Raw genomic sequence first — 21390 nt, 5'->3', positions numbered from 1 at the left:
GAGAGAAAAAAGGTCTTCTCTCTAGCACTCTGTGTTTGTGTAAGCATGCACACTTATGTACGTACGCAAACAGAGCAATTCCTATTTCTTGATATCTTCATATATATTTTCTTTCTAACAGTGTGTGTGTGTGTGTGTGTGTGTGTGTGCATGCACACAGCAACACAGAGCCTGAGAGTGGCTCTTTACCATCCTCTCTCTTTATAGCATTATCCCAAACATATTTACTTTGAAGTAACTGCCACTGGATAAAATGACTCTCAAGGGAAGAGCCATATGGTTGCGGTGGGGTTGCTAAATGCGTGGACCCCTCCCTAACATTAAGTCTCCATTTTCGTCACTTATTCTGTGGAGGACACTCAACGTCCTTTTTTTTTTTTTTTTTTGGTTCAGGGAAATTCTGTAGAAACTCCTTCCAAGTAAAGGCTTTCCCAAGTAAAATCCTGCGCAGGGACCTCCGGGCCCTGGATGCTGCTTTGGCTGTTTAATATGGAGGTCGGGTGACAGTTTAAGGGCTGGAATCCCCCCTGAGTCAAACATTGGGGTCAGGGAGATGGGAATAAGGTGTGTATGTGTGTGATGGTGGAGACATCACCCCCAAACACTGCCCCAAAAAGAAACATCAGAAAAGATTTTGTTTTAAATCCTGGACACTTACTTTTATTCCCTCTGTCTCCAGATTGTGGCTCTTTCTCTAGACAAGAGCAGAGATTACTTTGCTTAAAAGAATTTGTACCGAAAAACCGGGATAAGCCTCAGGTCGCCAAGCGGTGTTGTTGTTGTTGTTGTTGTTGTTGTTGTTGTTTTTAAAGGCTAGAAACACCGGAGATTTCCTCCTGGGGGGGCGGCGGGTGTTATGAAAGTGGCTGCTTTCAAGATGGCGATGCTTTTTTCTGTGCCCCGCAACTTGCAAAGATTGGGCTGGAGTTTTAGTTTAAAGGGTGCCATCCTCGACGTGTTTGCTTGGAGAGAGACTGGGTTCAGTGGGGCTGTATGGGGACATATATCTGGATCTATAGGGGAGATATGTTCGGGATCTATCGGGATCTATAGGGGAGATGTGATAATTGCCAAGGGATTGCCACACTGTGCAGAGTAATGCAGGAGCAAATCCCATTGAAGAAGGCCCATTGAACAAAGGGGGACAAAAGAGCTGTGTTGCACCTTACCCACTCGAGGCTCACATAGGCCAGGAATCCCCCCTAGAATTCTCTGACGACGGTTCGGACCTCACTTTTTACATACTTATAACAGTTCTGTAGGGATAGGGTTTTTGCTTTTTTGAACATTAAACATTAGTCAGATAAACACCATCCGTCCCCCGCACAGTGGCCCAGACATAGGTTTTGCAAACCCTGCCCTTGAGGGGAGGACTAGAGTGGAGGAAGACTCCCTTCAAATAAGTCCCCAAAATCGGAAAGCGTAACTCTCTCTGGGCATTTGCCTCGCCAGCTCTGGATATCTTTGATGGAAAGGGGAGTCCAACACAACCTGGAAAGTTCCTCCCCCCCAAAAAAATTTTTGGCATTCAACCATCCTGAGCCGCAGGGTTGCTGCCCTGGGTGTTTATTCCCCTGACCGAGGTATCCAGGGTGGCTCCCAGCTCCGAAGGGTCTCATCTCAGGAGAAGGTGGCGTTGCAAGGAGCCAGAGGGGCTTGGCTTTGCCAGAGCACCCATTTCAATTGCCTACAATTTCACCCAGGCTGCTGCCTCCCTGTCCTTGTAGCATTTCGCAGAAAAGACTGCCATCCTAAAACCTGGAAATAAAAGGGAACCTGCTTCTTTCTCTCCTGGGGACTTTTAAATTTTGCTAAAGGCAGAAGGCGGGTGTCTAACCGGGGGGGGGGGGGCTTTAGACTTTATCCTGCCTTCTACCCACATTTCTTTAGAAGTAACTCCAACTAGATTTAGTCGGGCTTACCTCTAAATAAGTATATCGAAGGGTACATCAGAGGGTACCAGGTCACTGAGTCTTAAAATATGCGTCTTCTTGTGCCTAGTTTTTGGCAAAACCAGCGGAGAACAAAAGGTCTGTCTTCCTGGAAGTAAGCCCTGGAGAACAGAATGGGAATTTCTACTAATTAAGTGCAGATAAAATGAAGGTGTACATGGGAGATGTTCAGGGCAGTCTTACTTCCAGGTAAACATGCTCAGGATTGGGGCGTTACTATAGCTGTTTTTTTAATGCCATTTATAATTTTGCAGACGTTATTGCCTTGCTAGGACACGAAATGAAGGAATAGAAAGCTGAAGGGTACGAAATCTATGCCTTATGGTTTGATATTTTTAACAAAAAAGCCGGGGGGGGGGCTCAGTGTTCTGTGCCCCTTTTTATTCCAGATTCTCTAATGTGGGAAAGCTTTTCTCTTTCCCTTTCCAAACCGATATGAATAAGAAAACCCCTCCTGTCGCAATGAATTAATATCACTCAAAAATAGCAGGAATTCCTGTGTCGGGGCTGAGATGATGTGCCCTTCTGTATACCACCTTGCATGTATATTCTTCTCTCTGTATATTTAGTCAATGTAAATGGTGATTTCCCTCCTTCTTTTTTTCTATTCCTAGTCGGTAGAAGATGCCAATAACAGCGGCATGAACTTGTTGGACCAGTCTGTCATCAAAAAAGGTAAGGCGAACCTTTCAGTCCAGGGCGGTTGTTTTCTTCCAAAGTGCGTCGGGGAGGGAGTCCCTTTGCGGAGGGGGTTGAAGTTTCCTTGGAAGCAAAGCCCACTTATTCCAGAGAAGGTTACTCCCAATTAAATGTGGAAAGGGTTTCTTTAAACGTGGAAAGACTGTGCGTTTCACCCAGAGAACAAAAACAAGGCAATAGAAACAACCGGGAGAAACAGCGGTAAAGGTAGATGGATTCTCAGGATCTGATTCGCTTCTGGATTTGTAGTCGGTTAAATGGACTTTCAATGGGACCGGCGGAGAACTGAGGTCCAAAACAATCTGCAGAAATAATCCAGTTCGAGACCGCTTTAACTGCGGTGGCTCAGTGCTGGGGAAATTGTGGGAACTGTCGTTTTGTGAGACATTTGGCTTTCTCTGTCAGAGAGCTCTGGTGCCACAATAAAGTACAATTCCCAGGATTCCCTAGCACAGAGCCAGGACAGTTAAAGCAGTCTCGAACTGGATTATCTCTGCAGTGTGTTTTGGACCTTGGTCTCTCTGCATTGCCATGGGGAATCTCTTCCCAAGCGCTCTTAGCTCATTAATTTGGGAGTAGCAAAGGCCCTCTTCTGTCCCAGTTAAGGCTCTGCGAGGTAATGATCGAATTAATCCTTGAAGCGCGTCGATTCGATTCGAGTGAATATTTAGGACTGGGGTGGCAAAGGGAGTAGAGCAAAGATCTCTTTCACACAACACAATTAGAGCGCTACGATTGCAGTTTAACTGTTGCGGCACTATCCTACGGAATCCTGGTTCCAGACCAGATAATTTCGTGAGTTACTTAGACTTCTCAGCCAGAGAGCTTTCGTGCTTCTGGCCAAACTATTATTATTATTATTATTATTATTATTATTATTATTTATATCCTGCTTTCCTCCCAAGACTGGGATCCAAAGCGGCTTACGGTCTAAAAGAGACACAGTACAGTTATAACTATAAATCCCAAGATTCCACAGGACGCAGTGAAAGTGACATCAAAGTGCTTCATGAAACAGAAGCAGCTCAGTCGGGTGCTGTGCTGTTATGGGATGAAAGAATGCCTTTAGCAGTCTTCCAAGCAAGAGAGCTAGAGTCCAGTTGTGAGAGTCATAAATTGCTTTCGCTTTGTCCATCATCTTTTACCCAGGGGGCGGGGCGAGGCGGGGCAGCGGCGGAGCCCTGGGTAAGAAACTGGCAAGTGGGACCCCTCGTCTGTGTCCCCCTGTGTCCTCTCTGCCAGGGCTTGACCTGCCAGCTTTCAGGGGCTGAGATCTTGCGTGCCCCTCAGCTTGGGGGGAAATCTCCTTGGATGGAGTGGGCCAAGTCGGGCTATATGTCGAGTGTGTGTGTGTGTGTGTGTTTGTGATTCCACGGTGTCGAGGTGTGTTTCACTCAGGAAGGCTCTGTGTATGTGAGAGAGAGGAGGAGTGGGGAGGGGGTGCTTGGGGTCCCCCCCCCATGCCCCCTTCGTCTGCAGATGCATTCATGATTGAGTGCAAGTGCAGCTTCGCCCCATACTGGTAGAGGGAATGTGATATTAACAAATGTTTGCAATCTCTTGTACAGCTGTAAGCAAAATAATTAACTAATTAAACTAATTAAATGTAATTACAATAACTCATTTTGGGCGTATTGCAGCTGCTCCCCTCCCCCCCCCCTTGAATGCCTCTGACAGACTCTTGAAGACATGGGATGATCGCTGCCTTGCCGTTGCAAGGCAAGAGGCCTTCAGTAGGCCCTCGGGGAAGGGGGGGAAGGGGGAGCCAAGGAGCCCCTCTTTTGAGGTCGGAGTGTGAACTGGCTGTCACTGGCCCTGCAGTCCTTATTTGACTTGCTGGGAAGAAACCTCCCCACAACACTTTTGTTTTTTGCGGAGGAGGGAGGAGAAAGTGTGTGTGTGTTTAAAAACCCAAACCTCTGGCCTCCAATTACGTCTTTCTAATCAAGAAGTGGAAAGCCTATTAATTAAGGAGCTGGGTTGGGGAATGATGTATGTCATTGTGCATCATTTATTGTATGGGGAAGGGAAATCCCCCTATAGAGGCGCCGTAGGTGGCAGTGAACTGGACAACCTCGGAATTTAAGGGAGGCTGAACACATATAAGCAACGGGCCTTCTTCCCCGGGGAAACTTGCACAAAACGTCCGCCATCAGCCTTCTATTTTTTGGTCCTTCGTTAGTGCCAAGGCGGAACTGCGTTTTTCGGCAGCCTGTCTTCAGGGGGCGGACCTGCTTCGGGAGAAAGACCCCTCGCCTGCTCTGTCTGGAGCTCAACCGCCTTTGGGCCTGAGGCACCTTCGCCTTTGCCTTTGCCCCTTTGCTCCCCGGCGCCCCCTGGCGGCCCCCTGGCTCTCGGGCTCTGGCGATGGCAATGCAGCCTTTGACCTCTTCCTCGGAAGCCAAGGGGTTTCTGGACGGGGCCCCTGCCCTCAGGGAAGTGCAACCAATTAAGCGAGTCCATCGGGTAGCTGGGAATCCTGGGAGTTCATTTCCAGGGGGCCATTGCAGTTTTCTCGTTCTCTAGCCACTACTCTTTGAGTGCTGGATGTTCTTCACATTCTCCACAGCCCCCCCCCCCTTCTAGATATTCCCAAAGAGCTGATGGGACGAGTATCTCTCACCACATCTTGGGGAGATGTAATGTTTCCTTCCCAGGAGTTCCATAAACCTTTTCGGGGTCTTAGAGGGGCGGCTTTCGCTTCTGGGCTGCTTCCCCGCCTCCCTTTTGCGGGCCTGAGCCCTTGGCCGCCCCATTCTCTGGCCCACAGACCCAGCAGAGGACCAGCAGAGAAGCAGCAGAGGCCAGGGGAGATTGGGAGTTAGTCTTCTGTTTCACCATGCTGTCCCCGTTTTCCTAGTGCAAAAATAAATAAATAAGTAATAAACCTAGTGACAAAAGATGCCAAAGGGAGATAAATTATTAAGAGAAATGGCTGATCCCTCCGAGCTTCAGTCTTCTGTTCTTGGAGACCTATGAAAGTAATGGGCGATATCTGTCATCTTTTATTGCCACGTTGGCCCTCGTGTGTGACACACTCCCCCGCCTCCCCTCGCCTTCCTCCCGCCTTTCCTTTCCTTTCCTCTTTCCTTTCCTTACTATCTCCTTCTGGTCCTCTGTCTCCATCTCCGCCATCAACCCACGAAAAATTCTCTGAATCCGGAGTCCATTGGACTCGTCCTAAACGCAGGTTCACACGTGCCTGTGATTCGGTCCATACTGTCGGAACCCGCATTTTCAAGTTTGGATGCTTAGTTCTGTCTTAGAATCATAGAATCATAGAGTTGGAAGAGACCAAAGGACCATCCAGTCCAACCCCCTGCCATGCAGGAAATCTCAATCAAAGCATCCCCGACAGATGGCCATCCAGCCTCTGTTTAAAGACCTCCAAGGAAGGAGACTCCATTACACTCCGAGGGAGTGTGTTCCACTGTCGAAGATCTCTTACTGTCAGGAAGTTCTCCTAATGTTGAGTGGAATCTCTTTTCCTGTAGCTTTTCCTTCCCACTCCCCCCACGGGTTTCTTAGAATCATAGAGTTGGGAGAGACCACAAATGCCATCCAGTCCAACCTCCCGCCATGCAGGAACTTTCACTCAAAGCATCCCCGACGGATGTACCAAAACCCCACCCGATTTGGACTTGCCCGCCTTGGCCCAGCCTTTGCAACATTCAAGCTGCGCTCAGGCCACCCAAGCCCTCTGGGGGGGGTGTCATGTCAGAAAGGCTCGGGTCCAATTGCCATCCCCACAGCAACCCACTGAGAGAAGCAAGTTTAGGCCAAGCCTTGGGTAACTCTCCTGGATCGGAGGGGGTCTCCTCTAGCTGGGATGGCAAGCAGCTTTAGGCGAGTCCCATCTAGAGCTTAAATCCTATTACTCGCACTTCCCAGCGAATCAATCCTATTAAGCTCAGTCAGCCCGACTTCATAGTGAACATACATTGGATCAAACTGTAAATCTAATCTCTTCCCCCTCTTTAAGCCTCCTCTGGTACAGTCTTTTAAATATTTATCTCGTCCTTCCTTCCTCCGTTCCTTCCTTCCTCCACCGACTTATCTGTAACCGAAGAAAACAGATGGATTGTCTCGGTCCCCCCCCCCCCGTCCCTCCCTCCCTCGCTGGCTGTGGCGCTTGACTCCGGCGCAGAAACACAAGATGTTGCGAGCCACGCACCCCCCTCCCTCCCTCCCTCCCTCTCGTTATGTTTGCGATCTGTGCTTCCTTGACATTTCTGAGGTAATTTAGTTAAGAGGAAATGAGTTGTTCCCAGTAGAGAGAGCAAACGAGTGGAGTGGAGGTAGCCAGCGTGATAAATGGCTCTTTCATTTGGAGATCTCCAGAGCTCGTTTAAGGCTAATTTTCTGTATTAGCCCCCTTTGAGCTATTAATGCAACAGGCAGGGACCACCGTGGCCCTTCGGCTCTGAGCTGCCCCATTACAGCCACGCATTAAAGCTGCCAAGCTGGATCTCGGGGGCGGAGGGAGGGGGAGGAAATAATGGAAGGTGCTTTTGCCGGGCAGAGGAGAGGGGAAAGTGGAGAGATGGGGCTGGGGGGGGGGGGAGGCGGCGGAAGAGAACCAAGCGAAACCAAACAAACCTCCTAATCTAAAGTGGCAGAGGGTGGTTAATACGATTGAAAGGGGGCTGGTCAATGAGCAATCAATAAAGTAATAATGAGTGGGATGCGCTACATTAACGGGCTAAAAATCCAACGAGACATTAAAAAATCATTCGTAACTCTCGTTCCATTAAGACCAGGCGGGAGGGAGGCAGCCGAGCTCTCTGTGGGGCTGGGAATAGGAGGAGGAGGAGGAGGAGGGTGGGTGGGAGGAGGCGACCCTAGAAAAAGGCTGAGCCAATCCCCCCCCCCCGTCCCGCTGAAGCAGACAGCCGAGTTGGAGGAGACTGGCGAAATGCAATAACATGCAACCTTAGCCGGCTCCTGTGGAAGGAAATCCGTTTGATGACCGAGGCATTATTTGTCGGTTGCAACCTTACAACTAGGTTGTAGATTCTACTAGGATGGCATCCCGGGATCGCCTGCCCCGTGCAGGCATGATGCAGGCGGATTCCCTCCCGTCGCCTTGTTCTCTTAAACCTGGCCTTCCAGGAGCCTCCAACAAACGCCGGAGCAAACCTTCCAGCAGAACCGCCTTCCCTAGCTCTGCTTCCTTGTGCCTCTTCAAAGAGTTAACGGAAGAGCAACTGAGGCGGAATGGTTTGACCGCAGTGGAGGCCCTTGGGCAAGTCACACCCTCTCAGCCTCAGAGGAAGGCAAAGGCAAACCCCCTCTGAACGAATCTTGTGAAGAAAACCCCGCAGGGATCGCCATAAGTTGGGAACGACCTGAAAGCTCCCAAGAACAATGTCTAGCAAGAGCCACTCAGGGAGTGATTCCTTCAAACACTGGAATTGGGCCGTTCTAGATTGTCTCCCGTTGTTGTTCCCTGCCCTCTAGTCAACCCCAACTCATGGAGACCTTGTATATATGAGAAATGTCCAATTCCCACTATCCTCCACTGCTCTGCTCAGGTCCTGCAGGTCCAGGCCCTTGGCCTCCCTGACCGAGTCCCTCCCTCTGGCATGTGCTCTCCTTTTCCTTGTACTGTCCTCCACCTTTTTTGGCATCATCGTCTTCTCATTATTCATTTCTCTTCATGATGTGACCAAAGTAGGACAGCCCCAGTTTAGTCACGATGGCATCCAGGGAGGGTTCGTGCTTGATCTGTCCAAGGATGCATTAGTTTGTCTCCTGCTCGGAGATCATTCTTCTGTAAGTCGCCCTCCCCTTTCCCATTAATTCTAGGGAAGGCCCTGAAATCTGGGGGAGGGGGACTTCGCCCCTTCTTTTGGCTTTGTGAAGAGGTCACAGTGGATGGACCACGTTGAGAGAGAGGCAGCGTTGTCAGGTTACGATCCATACACATTTGCCTGGCAAGGGTTACCTTTTGGAGTGTGATCCCAGAGGCCTCCATTGGTTGGGGCATTCTGGGAGCTGTAGTCCAAAGAGTCAATTTTCCAGCACGCTCTGCCAGGAGACGGAAGCCCATGGACCTCGCTGGGACCGGCTTTGAACAGAGCTATCCTGGGTGGAATTCCTTTAACTGGGACCCCCGTGGCTCCCATTTGCTCAAGGGGGTATTTCTCTCCCTCCCACCCCAACTCGTGTCTTCCAACTCGTGTTTGGGAGGAGAAGAAGGTCCTTAGGCAGGGACTGGGGGCAGGGAGCTGGTAGGGAGCGTCCTCAGCTCTGGGAAATCTATCTCCAGGGCAGTAATATAATAATAATGATTTAGTACACGCCTTTGCAAAGATGGTATCTGTAAGGGCCGGCACTGGTTATTCGGAAGTCATCCCGCTTGAACAAAAGAGCATGGTGGCTCCTTGTTGCGTGCCTTCAAGTCTTTCCCGCCTCTCACGGGGGTTTCCGCTAGATTTGTTTCAGAGTGCAGTTGCCATGGCCTCCCTTTGAGGCTGAGAGAGTGTGAATTGGCCGAGGTCACCCAGTGGGTTTCCATGCCCGAGCCGCGATTGATATACAAATTACAACATCTCGCCCAAGTCCAGAAGTGCCTCCGAGATAAAAATACAGAGGATCGGGGTGCAAATCTTAAAGAGCTCCCACCTCCATCTCATGGGGTGCCCCTGGCAAACCGATTGGAAACCTTGGAGGCCTCAGAAGAGAGCCCGGGCCTCCTGAAAGTCTCCCCACTCCCGATTTGCAGGCAGTTAAGCTGTCGGTCTCGTGTACACTTGTTCTCTGACAAGGGGAGAAAGTGTCTGGCGCCCAGACTTCGGTTTTTATGACTGCATGACATGGGTGAGTTTGAGGCAGAACAAGTCGTCGGATTCCTCTTTTGTGTCTTTCAACCGCATTTCAGAAACGTGGGAATAGGAGTCGATGGGGGAAGGTTATGGATCCTTCTACAGCGAGTAGCTGGCAGGAAAAGAAAAAAAAAATACAATCGATGATGATGATGGATGAAATATTATAATAGATCTCCTTTGATCCACACAGAAAGATGAATTCTCCCACGAGAATATCGTATTTGATTTAGTTGCTGCTGCGCGGATTTGGTGGTGTTTAAAGGGAAGGATGCTGTTGTTTTTCCCCCGGGAGAGAGCCGCGCCTGCCTTTTGTGGCCCAGCTGAATTCCGGTGACCCAGCCACTTGTATAAACGTCATCCCCACGAAGGGCAAAACCCTGGACGAGTGAGACGGGTGGGAACGGTGACCGGGGAATTCTGTGCCTGTCTCCTCCGACCTGAGTTCTATTCAGTTCAATAGGGTTTACTCCCAGTTAAATGTGTTCAGGATGGCCGATTTCTCCCCGCTCCACTTAAGTCATTTTTAACGGCCTAATCCCGGTTTCAATTCCCAATGAGAGAAGACCCGTTGAATTAGTTGCTGAACATCTAGGTCAATCTCCTTGCCTCGGAGGGTTTCCTCTTGTTGGGACTAGCAGCTGGATGTAGGCCACCGGATTGCCAAGGCTCCACTTCTCCTCAGGCCTCTCTCTAGAAAGGAGGGCAGAGAAGTGCCCTTGCAGGACCAGAGAGGAAAACTCCGTCGGACCCTAGACAGGCCCTCTCCTCTGTAAGGAGGAGCAGGCATGATGCCTGGCTAAAATCTGTGGCGCCTTTGCAAATCGCTTCTAGGAGAACGGGAACCGAAACCCAATCCACACCCCCAAGAAAGTCTAGATGTCGGGGATGCTTTGATTGAGAGTTCCTGCATGGCAGGTGGTTGTACTGGATGACCCTTGTAGTCTCTTCCAACTCTACGATTCTATGATCCTATGATTCTATGAAAGTCGGGCAGACGGATATTTTGTCTACTCTTTCCAGTGCGGTGTCGTCTAAGGTTGAGACCCCTTGCCAGTCTTTTCAGCGACTAAAGTGGATCCGAGGGGAGATCCGAGGGGAGACGATGCTACCCACAAGGCACAAAACAAGGGAAGCCTCTTCCCCTTTCTAACCACTAGTCAAAACCGCCAAAACGTCGGCGCTTACTGCCCAACCTTTCTCCGAGGCTGATTTGGAAATACAGGACTGGAATTATCTCTTGCTCCAAAGAAAGGCCTCCAGAATTTTCGAGAGAATTCGGAATTTGCTTTTCAAAAATCTGCTAACTAAATGTGCCATGATAGGATCAAGGTATCCCTAGTGTCTACTTAACTGGAAGAGCATACTAGTCAGCTTATCTTTCCGCCACAATCCCTGCTGTCTATAGGAGTAGGAAATGAGTTCCACTGAAATCAGGGAGAAAACATAGGCAGAATTGGGCTCCGAGGCATAGTTCCCAAATGAAGAGAAAGTATCTTCTGCCTTCTGTAGGAAAAAAAAAAACAACACACGTTTTTCGTCTCAATTGATCTCACCAGGATTCCTCTCTAGAGTAAAAGAACGGCTGTTCTAAAAACACTCTCGTGTTACTTATGTGAAATCAGTTCACGGCTGCAGACCTAATTAAGGCTATGCATATGTATTTAAAAACAGAAGGGTGGAATGATACGTGGAACCCAAAAACAGCAAAAGCACCCGTCCTAAAACTAGGCAGAGAAATCATCTTGGCCCCAGAGACCCTGCCTAGCCCTGGGTCTCTTGTAGGGAAGTGGCCGCCTTTCTTTCCCTCTCTCTCAAACCCAGCTTTAATATATGCACCGAAAAGAGTAAACATGTAAAGCAGAGAAAGTGTCACGCTGCGTTGCTCCATGCTCCATTTCCTTGCCGTTTCCTGCTGCCGTTTTAGGGCGCTTTTTCCTCGACGAAGAGCCGGCGTTTTCAGGAACGGGAATTGCTCCTAATTACTAACAAATCAAGCGACTCCTGGCGCTCCCTCGCTTTTATTGATAAGATCAAGAGAAATGGAGAAGGGAGGAAGGCTGGAGGGGGGGGGGAGAGGGGGAAAACCCCAAATCATCCTTAGGAGGAATTAGAGGCCAATGGCCAGGCCGTCTGGGGGATGCTGTGAGTTTTAGTTGCAGAAGTAACGTTGGCAGCCTCTGGGAGGCATTAACTAAGAGCCACCTTGCCGACACTCTTGGGAGCGGGAAATGAGAGAGAAGGAGGCTTATTTTTAAAGACACAAGAGTGGGAAACGAGGCAATAAGAACCGGGGATTTCAAGGAGAGACAGTGGTGCTTGCATTTTGATTTTTCTCGTATTTTTTATATTTATTTTGTTTAATTATTATAGGAGTATACTTTGTATTTAATTTTTATATTTATTTGACTTGGGTTGTATTCTTTCACTGTTGTAACCCGCCCTGATTCTATGTGATTGGTCGGCCTACAAATAAATAGCTGTTGTTGTTATTATTATTTCCTAGGAGTGAAGGGTGCAGGTTAAACCATCTTTCTTTCCTTGCCTTCGAAAACCCTCTGAAATTCCTAACTCAACAGGGGTTTTCAGCTAACCTAACAACAACAACAACAACAACAACATGTATTTATATCCCGCCCCTCTATGTAACGCAATCGAGGCGGCTTACAACATTAAAATATGCATACACCAAACCAACATCCCCACTATCCACCCCTTAAAATACAATTAAACAGATTAAAATTTTAAAAAAAAACCTACTTAAAATTCCACAAATAATAATAATAAACAGTGGCTATAGAGAGGTCGGGTCAGAAGCTGAGCTCATACTTTTGGGCATTAATTCCCCTTGGATTGAGGAAGGAAGCCACAGTTTAGTAGTCCCAACCTTTGGCTCTACACAGGAGGAGAGGGGAACATCTGGCCCTTTGACTTTTGGTCTGTATCTCACAGAATGGGGTGAAGAGATGGAGGAACTGTAGTACCTCAGATTACAAGGCAGGGTCATATTTTGGGATGTCTTCTGGACCTTCTGAAATGCTCCCTGACCTTAAGGAAGGAAGCCTATCAGGAGACGAAGGCTTTCATGGCCGGCATCCATAGTTTTTTGTGGGTTTTTCGGGCTGTGTGGCCATGTTCTAGAAGAGTTTCTTCCTGACGTTTCACCAGCATTCTCTGAAGATGCCAGAGCCACAGATGCTGGCGAAAAGTCAGGAATAAACTCTTCTAGAACATGGCCACATAGCCACTTTCCTCTCTGAACTGCTAGTTTACCCAGTGCAGGCATATGGCTGAATTGGGGAGCCATCCCTCCATGCCCACGCCTGCAGCTTAAAGTAATGTTGACCAGAAGACTATTGCTTCTTTCTGCCTGACTCCAAGGACGGTTTTTAGTGAGACTTATTGGATTCAATGGCATGAGTATTTGAGGCTTCAGCCTTCCAGAGGGCCGGCGTGTACTCTGCCCATGCTCTAAAGCACTCTCTCATTAGACACCACAAGCTCTGAGGCTGAGTGCTCAGTAGGTTGAGCGCTGCGTTAGAAGGGTGCAATGGTTACGAGCCAAATAAACATTTTTGGATTGGGAAAAAGAGAGGCTTAAATTAAATACCTCACAAATTAACTACCGGATGAGGGTTGCTCAACTATACATTATTGTAGCTAGGCCCCTGCGTTTGTGTGTACACACTTAATGTGGGTATCCCGCATAACTGAAATCTCCAAATTGCATTACCTCTGGCAATAGCTTTAATAATAAAGTAATTATACAGATCTAGATAACCGGATCCCTATCCTTCCTTCCTTGGGAGGCTAGTTTGTTTCTTTCTCTTCAGGAGAATTAGGTAATTTACAAAAAGATGGGAGGGAGATTAGAGTCCCCGTCTCTTGAGCTATGAAATTGCAATGGATATGGTTGCAGAGGCTTGCAGCAGCAGGGGAGCCCTCGGTGGGTTTGGAAGAACTATTTGCACAAGTCGCCTCTTTCCTGACAAAAAGGCAAGCACCGGGATCAAGACGAGGAGGAGGAGGAGGAGGAGGAGGAGGAGGAGGAAAAGGAGGAGGAGGAGGAGGAGGAGGAGGAGGAGGAAGCCTGCCTTTCTTGCTGCAATTTTCCCGAAAGTGAAGTTGAAAGCTTTCATGGCCGGCATCCATAGTTTTTTGTGGGTTTTGGGGACTCTGTGGCCCTGACCTTCCGCCAGCATCTGTGGCATCTGGCATCTTCAGAGAAGATCTTCCCAAAGAAGAGAAAGATCACAAAGATCTTCTCTGAAGATGCCACCCACAGATGCTGGCGAAACCTCAGGAATAAACTCTCCTAGAACATGGACACAGAGCCCGAAAAAACCCCACAAAAAACTATGGTTTCCCATAAAGATGCTTCATCTCCAGCCCACCTCCTGGGATCCTTTCTGGCAAGGATCTATTCCTTGGACCCAACTGTTTATATTTTTGGCTATCCATAGAGTTCTCAGTACTCTCCTTCAGCACCACATCTCAAATGAACTGATTTTCTTCCTATCGGCTTTAGCTGTCCAGCTCTCACACCCGCACATGGTAATTAGGAATACAGTGGCTTGCACGATTCTAACTTTCGTGCTCAGTTGTATATATTTACATTTTAGAATCTTTTTCTAATTCTTTCATAGCTGTCCTCCCCGTTCCTAGTTTTCCTATTTTATTTAAATGTTTGATCCAAGGTATGGGAGCTCTTTTACTGTTTCAACGTCCTCATTGTTGTTTAGGTTGCATCTGTGTAGATCTCCCCTGGCCATTATTTTTGTTTTAGTGTAGTGCCTTACATTTTTCCCTGTCGAAATTCATGATCCACGTTTCTAAGCTAATAAGGTCATTTTGAATTCTGATCCGCTCCTAATTTGATATCTTCTGCCAAGTTGATGTGCATACCCTGTTTTCTATCATCCAAGTCATTGATAAAGATATTTTATCAATAACTTTGGTCCATGTGGGACCCCACTGGTCACCTCTCACCAAGATGAAGAGGAGCCATTGCCGAGCACGCTTTGGGTTCAGCTGGTCCACCAATTATAGTACCAATCCACGGAACATATCTATTGTTTAACCCACTTATTTTTTAGCTTTAGAATCTATGCTCTTCAATTCAGACCTTTCTTAGGTGGGGCTTTGGAGAGTCAGGCTTTGTTCGCTGACTCCTGTGTTAAATCCTCATCGCCTCCGGAAAGAAAGTTCCTGCTTGGCAGAGGGTTGGACTGGATGACCCTTGTGGTCACTTCCAACTCTACGATTCTATGATTCAATGATGATTTTCATATCCCATGTTTCTTTGATTCTTACTCTCTGTATCCAAGGGGCACCTTTTCAGGATCCGGCGCCTGCTGCCCCAGTGGTTGAGAGTGGGCAACCCCAAAATGGGTTGTTGGCAAGTGAATTCAGGCGGCGTGGAAAGACTTCAGTCTATGAATGTCTTCAATAGGGCTGTGTCTGTACATCCATACTCACACTATCGGGAGATCAGTTTATTGATCGAAAGAGGGAATGGAAGCATAATAACTTAAGCCACTTTCAAAAATTAGACGGCAGTCTTGAACACACTTACTATGGAGTAAGCCGCATCGAAGCTTGTTTTCTGATGCTCCAGAGAACAGGACCATAAACAATGGATGCAAGCTGCAGGAAAAGAGATTCCACCTCAACATTAGGAGGAACTTCCTGACAGTAAAGGGCTGTTCGACAGTGGAACACACTCCTTCCTCGGAGTGTAGTGGAGTCTCCCTCCTTGGAGGTCTTTAAACAGAGGCTGGATGGCCTTCTACCAGGGATGCTTTGATTGAGAGTTCCTGCATGGCAAGGGGTTGGACTGGATGGCCCTTGCGGTCTCTTCCAACTCTACGATTCTACGAAGCTCGGAAGAATCAGTTCTGAGTCCAAGGATGCCCAAGTGCAGATGCCAGGGGCGACAGGGAGTAAGGCCCCCGTTGCTCCCAGCCCTGGCTTCCCTCGGGGCTCACCCCAGCTTCCCCCAAAGGGTCAGTGGGGCTCCGTGGGGGCGGGATTGGGATGGCAGAGCCGGGCCCGGTTTTGTTTAGGGAGGCCCGCATCCACCCGAGGCTCCACGGCCAACCGCCTGCAGGTTGCGTTTCTCCTTTATTGACTTGTCCTGATTTTGTTTTTCCTGCTTAAATAAATTGTCCGTTTTGATGATCTGGTAATTTTCTCCTTTGATCCGGGGAGCCTCTCGGAAATCTTGACAGGCAAGAGTTCCACAAAGTGCTTTTAAAATTCGAGCTAGCGATAAACTTAAGAAAGGGAGACAAGATAAAATTACATCTCAGGGTTTTCGCGGTTGTGTGTGTGTGTGTGTGTGTGTGTGTGTGTGTGGCATAAACGTAATCTACATTTGTTCTGAATACACTAATATTCTAGTACGTTTCTTAAACATATCAGTTAAATTAACCTAAACTAAGCATAAAACTCGTTCATAGGGCGACACAAATAAGGCAGGGCAAAAGCAGATTAATACTGAGGCAAGTGCCTTTGAGCATGAAAAGCATTTTCTCTCTCTAATCCAAGAGGGGTGGTTAAACCCATTCTTTTGGGATTAGAGAGGGGGTTTACTTGGCATTTCCAGGCGAGCATAAGACCAGGACGAACATATTTGCTGCCACCGTCCAGCTTTCAAGCCAACAAAAAGGCCGGCTCGAGAGAAACCGGCACGATTCGCCTCCAAGTCAATGCACTGAGTTGCATTTAAGTCTGGAAAAAACCCACCTCCGTAGAGATACATGAAATCCATAATACGAAGAAGATTAACGTCTACTCGGTTTGAGGGAGGAGAGCAATCGGAAACGGAGGAAATTCTCCTCTCTCAAAGAGAAAACCACTCTGCTGCAGCCACACTGAAGAAATAACCCGGTTTGACCCCGCTTTAACTGCCCTGGCTCAAGGCTATGGAATTCTGACAGTAAGGGCTGTCGGACAGTGGCACACACTCCTTCCTCGGAGTCTATGGAGTCTCTTCCTTGGAGGTCTTTAAGCAGAGGCTGGATGGCCATCTGTTGGGGATGCTTTGATTGAGAGTTCCTGCATGGCAGGATGGGGTTGGACTGGATGGCCCTTGTGGTTTTTTCCAACTCTAGGATCCTATGATTCTTGATCAGCATTCTAAGCTAGAGAAATCTAGCATGCTAGACAGGTTGTAATGCTATAACTCCTCTCCACAATATCTGCATGCAAGGATTTTTTTTTCCTTGTCTGGGAAAACATTTTAAGACGATTGCTTGCGATTTGAAGGAGTGGGGTCCAGAGGCTAGTTGGCCACTTCATAACAGAAACATTAGATGTGTAATGTATTTGGGGTTCCTGCTGCTCCACCTGTCAGTAGAATCCCGGATCCTCCCGAGTGGAAACCAAAAACCTTACAACATGAGATCACAGGGGGGCTCTTAAAGTGAGGCCAGACTGCAGGGATCTCAAGGCAATAGCAACAGCTACCGGAGGTAGCTGCTGTCATCTCATATTAGCGCTTGCATAAAACGTATCTTAAATAGGGTTTGTTATCAATTACAGGCAAGAAGTGGAGCAAAATGCAGTGATGCTTAGTGGAAATTATGGTAACTGGTTGATGGAACACAGGCTAGAAATCAGAAGTCTCTCTAACACAAACACACACAGCTAGGAAGGATTTGTTTAATATTAAATAAAACCTACCAAATTAGGAAGATCTATCTCTATCTCTCTCTCTCTCTCTCTCTCTCTCTCTATCTATCTCTCTATCTATCTCTATCTCTAGCTCTAGCTCTAGCTCTAGCTCTAGCTCTAGCTCTAGCTCTATCTATCTATCTATCTATCTATCTATCTATCTATCTATCTATCTATCTATCATCATCTATCTATCTATAGAGAGAGAGAGAGAGCCTTATACCAAAACCTATTTGTAGACAATATACTTATTTTAATTTTCTTTTTGAAACCATCCTTCCTGAAAACTACTTTTTAAATAATTCATGAGGTTCATAGAGAACAGCAGTACTTCATTATTAGGGGTATTTCATTTCATTATTAGTAGCATTTCCTCCAGATATGCCAAAAAGAGGGGCTTCATTTAAAATTGTAATTGGGCTCCTCCTTGCCTCAACCCACCATTAAATAGCTTGAATAACGAAGGGCACTTTCATCAGTTCTAGATTAGAGTAAAACCTCAAAAGTTATATTGTAATATCAAGACAATTTTCAGTGCAAAAAGTTACGCCGATGCTAAATACGTAAACAAAGAAGACCATGAAAATTTAGCAACTCCCTGGATTATTTTTCTTTATCTATTGGCAAAGTGAGATCAGAAAGTAGTAAATTGCTCATATGCTGTTTTGTAACTTATATATGCATAAAAGGCCCCTGCCTTGATGAGTTTACAGAATATTATTTACTCATAGTATTACATTTTGCTTGACAGCCTGACATGTTTCTTCTGTATTAACTCTGACAATTACGTTTTAGAGCAGTGCAGTAAACAACATGCAATGTCACCTTCCTCCTCCTTGCTTCTACTTATAGATGTGTCCCCAAAGCCTATGAAACAGAAATGCTTTTAAAAAACAATAATGTAACATGGTTGCAGTGTGTTTGCATGGGGCCTAAATAAATGCAGCACAAGTTCTCTGGCTCAATGGGTTAGTGAGCCATACAATAGATCTCTCCTGATGGAGGGGGGTGGGAGGTGTCCTTGTTATACATTCATTTGTGACCTAAAAACCATTTGCTGCCTTCAGTTGCTACAGAATTACAAGGGCATGTAAAAGCAACAGGATAACTCAGATAAGGAGGAATGTACCAAGGTTTGTGTCCCATTCCCATTTTTTCTGGCATCTTGTAGTGTCAGCTACGCTGGAGTAATACAAAGGCCTTTTACAGACTGCCAAAATAAAGCTGCTTGGGGTCTCTTTGGAGGTATGCTATTTAAATGATGCATAGGTCCTAAGAGTCCGGAGGTTGCGCCAAAGCCACGCTCGATTCCTAAGCACTGGAGTGCAGCTTTGGTGCAGCTTCCGGATTCTTAGGATGCATGCATCATTTAAACAGCATACCTCCAAAGAGACCCGAAGCAGCTTTATTTTGGCAGTCTGTAACAGGCCAAAGAGACTCATAGATTGAAGCTGTAAATATGTAATGTAAGAACAAATTCAATCCAACCACTGGTCCAGAGAATGAAATAATACCTTCTTCTTTTTTGTCTTGAAAACTGTAGAGACAACTGGGTGGCCTCCAGACATGTTGGCTATCATATCACAGTGCTGCAGAGGTGAAGACAACCTGTCACTAGTGAAACAATTCCCCCTTGATACAAGAGTTTAAGCTAATAGATGATAGAAGATGAGTACGAAAGGGAGGGCGGAGACAGACCACCAGTAAAGCTCATGCACTGGTTTGGTTTTTTTTCCCCCTTTATTTTAAATTAAGAAGAATACAAATTTTAAAAAGTGGAGAACAACAGCCATCTTCCGCAGCTCTCAAGCTGTTAATCTCTAACAAGGTAACCAAATTGTGACTTCCCAACAAGGTTAGTCTGAGGCATGGGTCAAAGGCCAAGGCTCACTGTTTCTGGGGACTCTCCAAGATTCTAGGCTTAAAACAGCAACATCTGGGTGAGTGGGTGGGAAGGTTGAACTTCTACCCTGCTCAGCTTACCAAGGAGGTAAACCTTCCCTGCCTACCCTATGCTAGCCACCACTAGTCTGTCAAACTTGCTGCTTCACTGGTGGTTAAAGCCCCAGGACTTACACTTTAAAACATGGCAAGCAGAATGTTCACTGTGAAGTCGAAGGCTTTCATGGCCAGCATCCATAGTTTTTTGTGGGTTTTTCGGGCTGTGTGGCCATGTTCTAGAAGAGTTTCTTCCTGACGTTTCGCCAGCATTCTCTGAAGATGCCAGAGCCACAGATGCTGGTGAAATGTCAGGAATAAACTCTTCTAGAACATGGCCACATAGCCCAAAAAACCCACAAAAAATATAAAAATGTACACTCTTTGGCCTGTTACAGACTGCCAAAATAAAGCTGCTTCTGGTCTCTTTGGAGGTATGCTATTTAAATGACACATGGGTCCTAAGAGTCCGGAGGTCGCGCCAAAGCCACACTCCATTCCTAAGCACTGGAGTGCAGCTTTGGTGCAGCTTCCGGATTCTTAGCATGCATGCATCATTTAAACAGCATACCTCCAAAGAGACCCGAAGCAGCTTTATTTTGGCAGTCTGTAACAGGCCTTTGTCTCCAAGCTGAGTAACACTTCCAAGAGACTAGTTTAGCTTTTATTTATTTTTTAATATATCTTTATTAATTATTTCCACATTCTTATCTCACATATTGTAGTAATACATAATAATAATGCATTGTTTAGCTTTTAAACAAATGTGTACATTCTCTGTGTTCCTTGCTTTAAAAGTCTGTATTTAAGTGTCTGTGTGTAGAAACATTTGACACACAAACACACAGACACACTCATTTCCTGGTACACATTTAAACTGAACTTTGGCTTTGCATTCAGTGCTGTCAAGAGACAGCAAGCTGGAGTTAGGAAAGGGGAAACAAGTTGACAAAGCATGTCATTTGATGTATTAATTCTTCGTGGGTCAATGGTTTGAAAGGGTTGCCATGGGTCCAAGGGTCAAGATGTGATAGCTAGAGCAAACAAACAAACAAAAACAAAACAAAACAGAGGAACATTTTTCAAACCGACTGATTTTTTTTGGTAACATCTAGTGAATTTCAGAAGTACAATTCCTTCTTTGGAGGCTTGTAAAAGTACAAGAAAATATATGACAATCTTAACACATCAGCTGGTAATTGCATTAGAAAGCATTTTGCATTTTATAAAAGATTACAGCAAGCTGTTTTTGTAGTGCACAAAGCTAGAACCATATCCCCTTCTTTAACATTTAACACAGTGTGCTAGCCCAGGACTTATCATGGCTATTATCTGACCCTATTACGACTGTTATGTTTTCTTTGCCAGAGGGATGCAGTTTTGAAGGGAACATTCACCAACTGAATTGTTGGTTATGTAGTTGCTAAAGGTACAGGACTTTCTTCAAGAAAACTAAGTGTCAGTTTACATTGCTGGAAAAAGAACTTTTCGGTCTCCTCAGTGAATTCTTTTCCTAATGATTTACAAGGGAGTCCCTTGTAATTACCTGTAACTCCAACTTGTTCAGTCCTTTCTTATGCTGTCTTCTTGGTCAACAGAACTTTTAGAGAAGTTATAAGGGCCAGTTGTGACATTATATTTGTGAAACAGTAATCCAGGAACAAAAAGTGCATGCATTCCTTTACTGCACAGGGGCTGGTGGGTTTTTTGTTTATTTGTTTGTTTTGTTTGTTTTTTTGCTAATTCTTACATTAAAGGCCTGAACTGACAGGCCAAAATAAAGCTGCTTCGGGTCACTTTGGAGGTATGCTGTTTAAATGACACACGCATCTTAAGAGGCCAGAAGCTGTGCCAAAGCTGCACTTCGGTCCGTAGGACTGGATTGTGGCTTTGGCGTGGCTTCCAGCTTCTTAGGACACATGCATCATTTAAACAGCATACCTCCAAAGTGACCCAATGCAGCTTTATTTTGGCCTGTCTGTTCGGGCCCTAAGTTTGGTAGCCTGGTTGCTATTGTCCTTGTTGATACTATATATTACCAACCCTTGGCATGGGAAATAACTGTGTCACTGACCTTCTTGACATAGGTCCTTTTGAAGTTATTTTAGTGGAAATTGTAACATGTCACTTTTCAGTAATCCATGGGTCTCATGGGGAAAATCTCCAATCTGGTCTTTTCCTATACTGTACAGGCATTCTCCCAGTTAGTGCAATGTGGGTCTTTTCCCACATTACCTTTCACAATGTGGCTTTGCTGCTCAGAAATGTCAGACACCTGATTTCATCTGAAGGGGATG

At 46.5% G+C, this 21390-nt stretch overlaps 1 protein-coding gene across 4 annotated transcripts in view; it reads left to right on the top strand.

The window, feature by feature from the left end:
* LOC149313463 (transcription factor AP-2-beta) overlaps nucleotides 1-21390 on the top strand; it is a 79415-nt gene that overhangs the window by 10852 nt on the left and 47173 nt on the right. For 2 of the 4 annotated variants that reach the window (XM_089523209.1, XM_089523212.1), the window contains 2 exons: nucleotides 2567-2627; nucleotides 18699-18752. In XM_089523209.1, coding sequence (XP_089379335.1) covers nucleotides 2567-2627; nucleotides 18699-18752 — 115 coding nt within the window. The remainder of the gene's footprint in view (nucleotides 1-2566; nucleotides 2628-18698; nucleotides 18753-21390) is intronic. The other 2 variants (XM_089523211.1, XM_089523213.1) reach the window with 1 other exon arrangement.

This window comes from Sceloporus occidentalis, unplaced genomic scaffold (genome assembly GCF_023333645.1).
Source record: "Sceloporus occidentalis isolate IW3139 unplaced genomic scaffold, rSceOcc1.0.p SCAF_4, whole genome shotgun sequence".
NCBI classification, from domain to species: domain Eukaryota; kingdom Metazoa; phylum Chordata; class Lepidosauria; order Squamata; family Phrynosomatidae; genus Sceloporus; species Sceloporus occidentalis.
The sequence above is the reverse complement of the archived record's forward strand: the minus strand, read 5'-3'. Positions and strand labels throughout refer to the sequence as shown.